General features: G+C 44.5%; 1 protein-coding gene across 1 annotated transcript in view; it reads right to left on the bottom strand.

Annotated features, from left to right (window-relative positions):
* Positions 1-11,378, bottom strand: part of LOC104470806 (chromodomain-helicase-DNA-binding protein 4-like) — a 20,729-nt gene that overhangs the window by 9,194 nt on the left and 157 nt on the right. The window contains 17 exon segments of the mRNA XM_010085860.1: positions 1-74; positions 2,088-2,225; positions 3,159-3,359; positions 3,447-3,638; positions 4,029-4,125; positions 4,431-4,562; positions 4,801-5,006; positions 5,108-5,311; positions 6,236-6,475; positions 6,608-6,789; positions 7,222-7,357; positions 7,480-7,607; positions 7,695-7,936; positions 8,360-8,478; positions 8,885-9,076; positions 9,265-9,392; positions 11,360-11,378. The exon segment at positions 1-74 is cut by the window's left edge and continues 2 nt beyond it; the exon segment at positions 11,360-11,378 is cut by the window's right edge and continues 30 nt beyond it. Coding sequence (XP_010084162.1) covers positions 1-74; positions 2,088-2,225; positions 3,159-3,359; positions 3,447-3,638; positions 4,029-4,125; positions 4,431-4,562; positions 4,801-5,006; positions 5,108-5,311; positions 6,236-6,475; positions 6,608-6,789; positions 7,222-7,357; positions 7,480-7,607; positions 7,695-7,936; positions 8,360-8,478; positions 8,885-9,076; positions 9,265-9,392; positions 11,360-11,378 — 2,630 coding nt within the window.

Raw genomic sequence — 11,378 nt, 5'->3', positions numbered from 1 at the left:
AGGTTGTTCTGCAGTGGAGTTCCTGTAAGCAGCAGCTTGTGCTGGAGGGAGTAACCATTCAGCACACGGAAGAACTGGGAAGCAGAGAGCAGGGAAGAAATGGTGAGAAAAAAAAAAACCACACAAATATGTCCAAGACTTATGAAGTCATCCACCTACAAAAAAAATAATTTCTCCTAGAAAAAAAAGTTGACACCAAGCTAGGGTTCAATTTAGATCACATCAGCTGTTTGGACAAGAGCTCCAAGTAGTTCACATTCCAGTTGGGGTCACTAGACTGATCTCATTTGGATCATTATTCTGCATAGCTAAAATATGACTGCAGCAAATCCTATAAGCCATCAGGTGTTGGTAGGTTTCCTTTGCTCTTTTAAGTTACAAGCTCTTTCAGACCACCAGTCATTTCCAGACTGCTATACTATGTACTTTTTCGTGTTAAATTAGTGTTTCACATTCTTACAACTACTACTCTGCCTTGAGAATTCTAGAAATAACTATGTCACTCTTCCTATTCATATGAATGCTGGCAATGTTCCAGAGCTCTGAACAAGCAGAGGAGAAAGAGCTAAGGGTTTGCCAATGTGTCTTTAAGGTAATTTGTGCTGGTTTTGACAACAATTAAGTAATTCCAGACAGAGGTAGTAAGCAGTTATAGTACTGAACCAAAAAGCACAAGTACCATGTTCACCAGCACAAATTGACAACAAAGCAGTAATTTATTTATGAGCTTGGCCATTTCTTTGCTTATTTTACACTTAGCATGATACAAGGTCAAACTTAATGAAGGTAGCGTGTACTAGATGGCAAACAAAAGACCCTACCACCACGTTTTGGTTATCACACCAGAATGATCCTTTTAGTGGCCTCCACAAAGTTTTATCTTTCTACATAGTTACAGTTGAAAACATTCTCATTTTGGAATAAAGCATGGAAGTTACTGATTATATCTGTAAAACTTCAGTAAATAACCACAATCTGTCAAGAAACATGTAACCTGTCTTGCAGCCAAACACCTGAAGCTGTCCTCACGGGACAGGAAAATGCTCTAGAAAAAAGTAGACGTAATGGTCTTGGTGGATAACCAATTGTAAATTAATCAGTGTATCCCTGAGCCTTTACATGCTCTTTCAATTAATGAGTATTAATAGCAATCATTCATTACTACTTCAAATAATTTCAGTGCTAAGCATAGAATGGCATCCAGTCTTAGTGTCTAAAACAAAAAAAGATCTGTAAACGGGACTGCAAGCACAGCTGTGATGTCTTGGAAAGATGCCTCACATCAAGACCTCAAAAGCTAAGGCCATTTAAACAAACAAAAAAAATAAGAGGCAATTTTGTCTTACGCAGTCTACAAGAACCTACAAAACCAGATTTCCAATAACAATTGCTTTTAGCATACTGAGCACTAGAACTCTGCTGAAGACAGACAAATCAATACCAGAATTAAGGCATATAGGTTTAGGGAGGGGCTGGATTAAGAAAGTAGTCAAGACTACTGAATTCAAACAAACTTAGTTAAGGTGCAGCCTCATATAAAAACAGCTATATGGCTTTCAGCATTTGCCCAGGAATTTTTGAACTCCTCTGCCCATCTCTCCCATTTCTGTAACATCTAATTAGTTCTGCTACAAAACTAGATGAATGCAGAGAGTAAGCCTACTCTGGAAGCAGGATAATTGTGCTCATGCAGCTTGTTTTACACTCCATATGGTAAACCTTTCCAGAACAGAGGTGGTGCAGATATATGATCTGCTTTCAGAGAAGCCAGCTTGTATTTGAGAGCAACAATGACATTCAATTTTTTCTGGTTTTCCAGTGTACACCAATTGCCTATTCACCCAGAGAGAAAGCTGTTTTAACTAGTTATACGTATAAAAGTGACATTATCACCAATGATTATCAGTCTCATAATGAAGGCTGCTGGTTTTTTTAATAATGCATCAAATTTATTATTGAACAAACGACTAAGAGTTGGCAGACAAACTTATGCGCTCAGGACCAGCTATCTAACTTTCTGAACACTCTCTGCCCATTCCCCCCTGCAGCATATGCCATGCTTATAAACCACCTATGCTTCTCTGTACCTTAGACTGATTGTTCTTCAGTCTGTGAGCTTCATCCACAATGAGACAGGCCCAGTCAATAGAGCCTAGTATGGCCATATCAATTGTGATCAGTTCATAGGAGGTGAGAAGCACATGGAACTTCACAGCAGCCTCCTTCTACAAAGGAAAAGGATTAATATGGTTATGGGATAGGGGAATGGCCGAGGACAAAGCAGATGCAGTGTTTCTTCATCAAGTTATTCTGATGAGCCCTGGTCAAAAAGCACACGAACTCCTCACACCCACAGTTTCCTGTCACAAGCTTCAAAATGCTATCCAAACTGTTCTAGCCTTTTAATACATAGAAATCTCCTCACTCCTCTCAGTACTGGCTACTTCTGGACGGCTGTCAGATATTGTAACAAAGAAGTTTAACAAATAAGCAGCAAATAGAGGCATATTAAGGAAATGAGGGAGAAGAGTAGCTTATCAAAAAGCTAAGACTTAAAAAGATAAGTAGTTTGTCATAGAACTTTAAATTACTGTTAGTACTTAATGCAGTTCAATTTCAAGGGAAGCAAAGGAGTCCTATCTATCTCTGCCACTGGAAAAGCTTTAACTCCCATCTTGCTTTTACTAGGAAGCCTGAAATTTCACAAACTAGCCACCTAGATCAGGCTCTTCCTGCCTGGCTCAGAATGCAATTTCTTAGACATCTAGGTATGGCCTCACTGTCAGCAAGTTCCTCAGAGAGATTAAAAAGTTCATACTTTTTTGCATGTTTGTCTTTTTCATACAACAGCTGTTCTGACATGGACTTAAATCTCTAGAAATGATGCACAACTTCACAGATTAAGTAGAAGAGATAGAGGGACTTGCCTACGGTCAGTATTATCTTATTCAACTCTTTTTCCAGTACTGAATTAGTTCAAACTCGTAGGAGTGTTAAAACAACCCAGAGCAGGAGTCTAAACGCCCACTAGTCATCAATTTGCAGTCATTTCCCCTTGGAAACTATAAGTATAATCAGTTCCCAGGGACATCAGAATCTCTGAATCTCAGCTGCTAAAAGCTGCTTTCAGTTCAAGCTTACATTACAGAGTTCCGTACCTTCATTCTGGATGCTTTTTTGCCTCCACGTATGGCATTATCCTCAAAAGTGAACTCATTCTCACGGATGATAGCCCGGCTGTCTTTGTCCCCAACATAGGTCACTACGTACATATCTGGGGCCCACATCTCAAATTCTCGTTCCCAGTTGATGATTGTGGACAGCGGGGCACTCACCAAGAAGGGACCCTTTGAGTGGCCCTACGAACAGAGTCAGTAAGAGCATAAGATGAATGCAACCACTAACACAGGCAGAATCTCCCTGGGTAGCAATTTCCCAGCTCTCACCTCTTTATATAAGGAATATAGGAACACAGCTGTCTGCACAGTCTTTCCCAGACCCATTTCATCAGCTAAGATTGTATCTGTGCCCTGGGCCCAAGAGAAGCGCAGCCAGTTCAGTCCTTCCAGCTGGTAGGGATGCAAGGTTCCCCCTGTTACATCAAGGTACTCTGGTTGCCGGTCATATTTCACTGTTGGCTAGAGTGGAGAGAAGGAAGAGTTGAGATGCTTTACCTTAGCTAGACAGGTGCCAAAACTCCTTTCCCAGTCACCCATATACTCCCTAATGCAGATGAGACTTAGTTGACGACCAGACTAGCACCAGACAATATCCCCAAATGGCCACAGACATACACCAAAAAGCTTTGGTTTTCTTTGTGAAACCCTTTCACCAAGAGAGACAGCCAGTGTCTCACTCAATGGACAAGGTGGGCCTTTGTTTGAAGGCTCTACAACTCATTTGTTCTTTGGGCCAGGAGGGAACTCTAAACCATATGCTCTTCACTCCTCAGTTTTCTATTTACCTGCCTCCCTCCCCAAAATAAGCAGCTGTATCAGATGGCTCCTAAGCAATAAACAGTAACTTACATCTACTGTGGGAGTTTCAGGGGGCCTTTCCAGTTTCCGCATCTTCACTTTCTTTAACTTCTTACCAGGCCTGCCCTCTTCACCTCTCATCAGCTCCCTATGCAGAGACAGTCCCAAGAACATGGAAATTTAATGGCTTTTGTAACAAACTGAGGGAAAACTACTGCAAAGAATAGGAGGGCAATCACCCAACTCGAATAAGCTCAAGAGAACAGGGCTGGGACCTTTGTGAACTGGTGGAGAGGCACAAGGTCCCTGCCCAAATGAATAAGGAGTTAGCACCAACAAGATGCTTCTTAGCCATCTCCATATGTTAATCCAGTCAGTGCTAGGGGCTGACACAGTCCAGTATTTTCTCCTGAAGGAAGGGAAAGGAATAGAATCTCTAGATACTTCTCTTACCTGTGATTCCAGTAGGCTTGCTTGTAGAGGTCGTAATCTTGGATATCCACATCTTCACTTTCCCAGGATGCCTGGTCATAGGGTAGGTCTCTCCATTTAATCAAATAGTGGACATTCCCCTTCTTATCCACACTGCAGAAGAAACCAGTAAGCCTTAAGTACAGTGAAATGACAGTATTCACCTGATCCAGTCAAACAGGAGAGAAGGAAAGGATCCCTTAATGAAGCAACAGAAACAGAAGAACAATGTTTGTCATACCAACAAAAGAGCTCCCGCTGTTCCCCCAGTCATACTGCAGTTTAGCTCATCCACTCTCCTTTAGCCCTGCTTAAGGTCTTTGTTGAAAATCCTCTTTGCTACCTCCCCTACCTATGATTAAGGATCCTGTGGATCATCATCCACTCAGGCTTGATCCCGTATCGATAGAAGCGCTCCTCCATCTCAGCATATTTGGGGTCCTTGTTTTTTCTCTTTCGGCTTTTTTCCTCTTCACCTCCAAAGTCCCCTGAGGGTGGCTCATCCATATCATTTTTGCGTTGGTAGTTTCGAAACATGACTTGGCAGTGCAGCTCCAGCTGGAGTCAGGACAGAAACAGTTAAGTGTTTCCCCTGCAACTATCCAAAATATCTCCCCCCAACTATCTACCTTTATGAATGGTTAGGGTCCTCCACTCACCTGCAACTCCGACACCCAAGAGCAGTGCCAGTAGGACATGCCCTGCCATTTGACAAAGAACTGCCTTTCAGGCCGACCCTCCAGGGGTTTAGGGGGAGGAGCATTGGGGTCTGCATCAGGTGGACGTGGCGGAGGGGGGCCGACTGGGGGCTGACCCCATTTCCAGATCAAGATCTTCTGCACCTTTCCTTTCAAAGCTGGGCACTGAAGAGTTAAACAGAGCTTGTTACATCAGAATGTACTTTAACACAAAAGTGCTGAGAAGTAGAAACAGAGTCACGTTTCTCTTCCTTAGTTATAGCTTTACTATGAAGACGGAATTTGCTTTTTGGGTTCGAAAGCTTTCAGCCTTTTACCTCCAGCATTTCTCTGAGCTTTCTCCAACTTGTCTTTTTTTCTAGGACTGACAAAGCCCAAACTGAATTCAGTATCTCAGGGCCACAGTAATTCAGAAATTCTATAGGAAATACAGAAATTGCTAGGCTTGATGAGGTCAGTAGTCTATCCAATCAAAACTACAATGAAAGTTTGTACAGAAAACATTTTGCTGTAGAACTATCGGCCCAGCACAGGGACATGTTCTGAAGCAGTTTTTTTTGTTCATCTTATAAGTCCTTATCACCTAATGAAAGCACCTAACACCATTTATAATACTTCAAGAACTTCCTGAAAAAGCATGACATTTCTCCTAATCATCTACTACGAAAGGGCTTGGTACTACAGAGCCTGCAGTGCAAAAAAACTGTTTGGCTCAGCACCAGTGTAAAATAATTTTTTAAGCACTGAGTTTGCTTGCACTCATTCTCCTCCTTCTATATACATACAGGATCCATGAAAACTGAGTTTTGGCATCCTGGACCCAAAACTGACCAGCTACTCTGAACATACATGTGCAAACCTCATGAGACTCAATAGCTGTAGCCCTGTCCTTCCTGCTGTCTTGAGAAAGCAGCCAATCAACAAGGCACAATCCAGCCACAAAAAGCCAGGCCTCAATGTTCAATGAGAAAAGTGTGAGAGGAGATAAGTCTTTGGAGGACTAAGCATTTCTGGGAAAATATTATGATCCAAAGGGATTAGATCAATCATCTCATGTAGCAATAGGAGAACAGAACAGCAGAAACTCACAGTGCAGCGAGGACACAGCCACTCTCCGTTAGGAATCTCTGGCAACGGGGGATTCAGACAGTGGATGTGATAGGATGAAGGACAGGCATCACAGCACAGCAGCTCTCCACCATCCTTGCAGACTCTACAGAACTCCATATGGTGGTCATCCTCTTCCTCAGCATCCCCCACAACATCCTCCAGGATTTCTTCACCTTCAGAGTTATCCTCCTTTGCCTCCCACTGAATGCCCTCTTTTTCCTATAGGAGAGGAAAATCAGAAAACTGAAGTCACACTTTTGTGATTATTTTATCACTTCAGAAGACCAATGCCAAGTCACTTGATGTCCCCCCTCCACAATCTCTTGCAGTTTGGGGGAATCCAGTACTCACACAGTGTGGGCAGCTCCATTTGCCCTCAGGGGCTTTCTCCATGTCTGGGTCCAGGCAAACCATGTGGTAGGCACGAGGGCAGGTATCACACAGTATAATTTCTCCTCCCTGCTGGCACACCTCACAGTAGTCCTGGTGATCAGTCTCATAGCCATCCACAGCCACTGTGGAGTCGTCCTCACCTGCAAAGAGAGGTGATGAGTTACAGCAGTACAAACCACAGGTCCAGGCTTCCTACAGCAAAGGAGGATACTCTCCCAACAGCTTACATAGTAATACAGAGACATAGAATCCAAAATTCTTGCTTTATCTATGTAAATAAACAGGTCAGGGAGCAAGAGCCAGAACAGGAGTAAAACAACCCCCTTTGTGCCTCCATATACCCACGAAATCTAAGGTGTAAGTTGAGGCCAGGAAAACTCCGCACTGTGGCTGTTTCCCTACCAATGGGAGAAAGAACTCCTGAGCACCTTTTCCTTATTAAAAACAGTATCTCCCTTCATGAACAATTCTCCTCCCTTAAGTACGCTGTTAAACATCCAAATTCTGCACAGACATTCCTCTAATCTTTCCACACACTCAGCCAAGCGTCCATCTCCAACTGACAGCAATACCTTTCTTTTTCTTTTTCCCAGCTTTGAGTCTTTTGCGACTGCGACTACTACGGCTCGTAGATCCGTCTGAAACAGAGTAGCTGTTGATGCTGGCATCATCAAAGTCAGACTCCACATCCAAGTCATCATCTTCACTCTGAGGTAGGTAACAAAAAAGTTATGCTACTCAGGCACACATCTGCTGGGAGCAGACACTCATCCCAGCATTTCTAGCGTGTCATCACCTCCTCTTCAAGTCAAGGAAGGAGCGTCACTTACGGATGACCTTTTACGCTTGGAACCAAATCCTCCCAGTTTGATTTTCAAAGGTGCCACCTTCTTTGTTTTAGGTTTCTTGATATCGGGAATACGAGGACTGGCCTTTGGCTTCCGACGAGCATTGGGTCCTGGGAACAGAGGAGCCTGCAAGTCAGAAGGACTACTTGCTTTGCCACCATCCACTCTCTACCATCCTGCCAGATTCTTCATCTCACCTTTGCCTTCCTTTGTCTTGGCTTTTCTGAGCGGCACATCCACAGGGGGCTGTGGTAGGACAGCATCCACATTTGTCACCATACTCTCCACTACTGCAACAGCTGCAGCTGCAGCAGCTGCCACAGATGCACCTGAACTTCCCTTGAAGGGGTTGTTTGTGCTAAACTCCCTCCATTTGGCTCCCAGTACCATCATCATCTTTGACACTGCTATTTTAGGGTTCTTGGCTGCAATGAGTGGCCTGCATACAATTAAGGAAGGAAGAGTTACCAAACCACCCTGAAGTCCAGATCATCATTGCTCCCTGCCAGCCCCATCAGAACCTCTACGCCAGCTACATTCCTTTCTAATCTCTGATATCAACAGCCAATGAATCTTTCCACTCCCATGCTTCACACTGTGTGGAAGATGCAAATACTCAGAGGCTTGGAAAGTGAAATGAAATTTAGCATACTAGGGAAGAAAGGGGACTGGGAATGAGGACTTGCATCATCTCAATCACTGAAAGCAAAAAAGCTGTGGATCAATTCTTTTACTGTTGCTTCACTTTTTGCTCTAGGTGGGACACTAGTGTCTCTAATGTGCCCTGAGGTTCCAAAACCAAGGAAACTAGCCCTTGTGCCGTCTTTTCTTTTCTCCCTGTAGAGTCCTTTGTTCAGTTCACCTGACAAACTGGCTGAAAGCTTTGTAGTTGGTGAGAGTGCGATAATCCTCCTCTGTGAAGATATGATCAATATCCTCCATACCCCAGTCTTCCAGGAGCTGAGCAGATGACTTCGGCTCCTGTGCAAAGAGAATTGGAGCAACTCTGAGAAAAAGCTCTAGTTCCACTGTAGGAAAGAGCAGAACTTCCACACATCTACAGATGACCAAGTGGGTCAAGGATCAGGAGTTTTTTTTTCTGCTCTCCATCCACTTATCACTGCGATAGGACACACACAGCCTCAACAGAACACCAGTAGAGGTGAGAAAATCTTTGGATTCAATATACATTCAAGGTGTGTTTAAGGCAGAAGAGGGGTAGGAATACGAGGTGGGAGAATGGTCAAGTCAAGCAGGTCTAGTGGTGGAAGAAGAGACTGAACACCCTCATCTCCATGTGCCACTGCAAATGGAGAGCACAACAATTCCCAAAATCAGATACATGGGAATGAGGAGCAAGCAGTCAATCAGCAGGGTAGCTTCTCACCTTCGAGTCATCATCTTCTTCCTCTTCTTCCTCCTCCTCCTTGCGCTTTGCTTTGTTTTTCTTTTCTTTCTTGGGTCCTAATTTCTTCTTTTTCTTCTTCCCAGGAGTGTAGTCACTGCCCTCACTGTCAGAGCGCAGAATCTCTTCTTCTTCCTCCACAAACTCATTCCCCTCACCAGAGCTGTCACCCAGCTGGGGAGGAAGGGAGAGAAAATCAGACAGCTGTGAAAAAATACCCTGGATAAGCACGAAATACCACTCTCCCCAGGCTCTAGAGGGTTCACAAAAAGGGTTACTGGCATAGGCCAGCCACAACGGTAAGCACTCACACCCCATATATCCATATTTTAGAGTGTGACCTTAGGCACCCTTTTCCCTACCTCCTTCTTCTGACGTTTGCTGAGCTTGGGCACCTTGGGTTCCTTTAGTTTCTTGGGTTTCTTCTTCTTCTTGATTTTGGGTGTCTCAGCCTCTGACAGAAGCTCTTCTTCTGGCTCTTCTTCAGGCTCTGGAGGGGAAGAGGCAAGATGTCTCATTCAAACCCTATCTGTGCACTACAGTGCAGCCCCTTTCTCACAGAGATCACTGGTCTACTTCTTGCTACATACTTATAAAGGTGTTTACAACTGGTTACTCCGTTACTGTTCACAACAGATACTAGGTAACCATAAGTTACCACTGCACTTGGTTTCCCCCCTTCTCCCAACACCACCTATTTCCACAATATTCTTTCTCCAAGCAGAGTTGCACTCAATTCCTGGGGACCAGAAGTTTGCCATAACGGAACAAGAAGAACAGAGAGCAGAGAATAGATGGCCACAGCTAAAGTAAACAAAACTGTGAATACATTTGAGAACCTGACTAGGAGACTGTTTCAGTCTGTGTGTCTCCAGGAAATAAACCCACAGGTATCTATCTATCCCCTTTAGCAGTACAGAGCATTCTACTGACCAGTAAGCCACTACTCAGCCTCCTCCACTGAAAAGTTGTTACACAGCAACTCCGTTCTGATCTGTATCTGACACAACCTTCCCCCAACCCCTTCCCTCTGTGCCAACGGCTAGCAAGCTCACTGCCTGGCCAGATGAACGCATGCCAGCTCCCCACCATCACACACTCATCTGTGCACCCCCCCTTCCCTGCCTGGGCATCCAGAGAGCCCTTCCTTCCCTTTGTGGCAGGCTACAGGAGCAGCCCAGCCACCCGCCCTCCCCTGCCGCCCCGCCCACCGCACACAGCCAGAGTCATTGCCTCTCCCTCCAAGGCAAAATGGCCTCCTGACCACAGGAGCTGGGCATGATGGAGGAAGCCACAGGTCAGGGGACCCACCGCAGCCAGGGGTGAAACAGCAGAGGCAGAGCTCTCAGAACCTGGGCTCCCATGCCTGGCCCCTGCCATATTCCCAGCTGATGGATGTCTCTTTGCTTCCATGGTCCTGCCACACCAGGTCCTTCAGGGAACACACCTCTTCCTTTCCCCCAAGTTCTGATTTAGAGCATCTAGTGTCCCATCCTTTCCAACACATTACCTAAAGTTCTCCAGTTTGCAGGGATTTTAACAGTTTTTCTTCACCAACATTTTCTTTACAAGGCTTACTGTCAGTCCCTTTCTCCCTAAGGGAGGTGTCAGAAAACCCTAGAGTCAGACCTCAAGAAAAATGCCAAATAAACAAAATAACCAAAAAGCCCACAACATCACTTTCCCTTTCCAGTTGCAACATTTCTCTTACATGACACTACAACACTACAGCATGAGTTAGTAGGAAAGCTCAAAATTGTCTTACAATCCAGCACATCAGGATATATGGCTAATCCCTTTCACAAGGAAGCAGATAATCCAGATGTAGGTCCACAGAGCAAGTCAGCAACAACAAAAAAAACAGAACAGAAGAGTACCCAGGGCTCTAACTTGATTCTCATGATGAGGATGCAAACATGAGGGAAAAGGCAAGGTGCAAAGACTACAAGGAAAGCAAAGGTGAGCAAGCAGCATGAAGCAAGAATCACAAGAAATAATTGGGTGTGGTGATGAAGGAAAGTGGGTCATGGAACAGCCCAGGGCAGTTTGCTCTGGACATCAGCTGGTCTGAGTTCCTAGATGAAAGAAAGCCAGGCATCCTGCCCTTTCACATACTGCCCCCCTTCTCCCTCCCCATTCACAAAATATGAAATTCACAGGCATTTTGGTACCCTGTCAGAACTGAATGCTCTGCCTCCACCTCTTCACCTCCTCAAAGCATAGGTCCTGACAACCTGTGACAATTTGGAACAACGTCAGCTCCACCTAACACAAAGCCGCAAGCCTCACACTTTGAAGTAACCCTAGGACTCAGATATCAGAATCAAAAACATGCATGACTCGTAGTTAAAAAAAAAAAAAAAAAACACATTCCCCAGCACATCACATAATTCACATATTCAGCTTGAGACCAGCATTACCTCCATTTCACATGCATGCCCTGCAGGCTCTCCATACCTGGATGCTGGGGGATAGC

This window comes from Pterocles gutturalis, unplaced genomic scaffold (genome assembly GCF_000699245.1).
Source record: "Pterocles gutturalis isolate BGI_N339 unplaced genomic scaffold, ASM69924v1 scaffold29010, whole genome shotgun sequence".
NCBI lineage: Eukaryota > Metazoa > Chordata > Aves > Pterocliformes > Pteroclidae > Pterocles > Pterocles gutturalis.
This window is presented reverse-complemented; position numbering and strand designations above follow the sequence as displayed.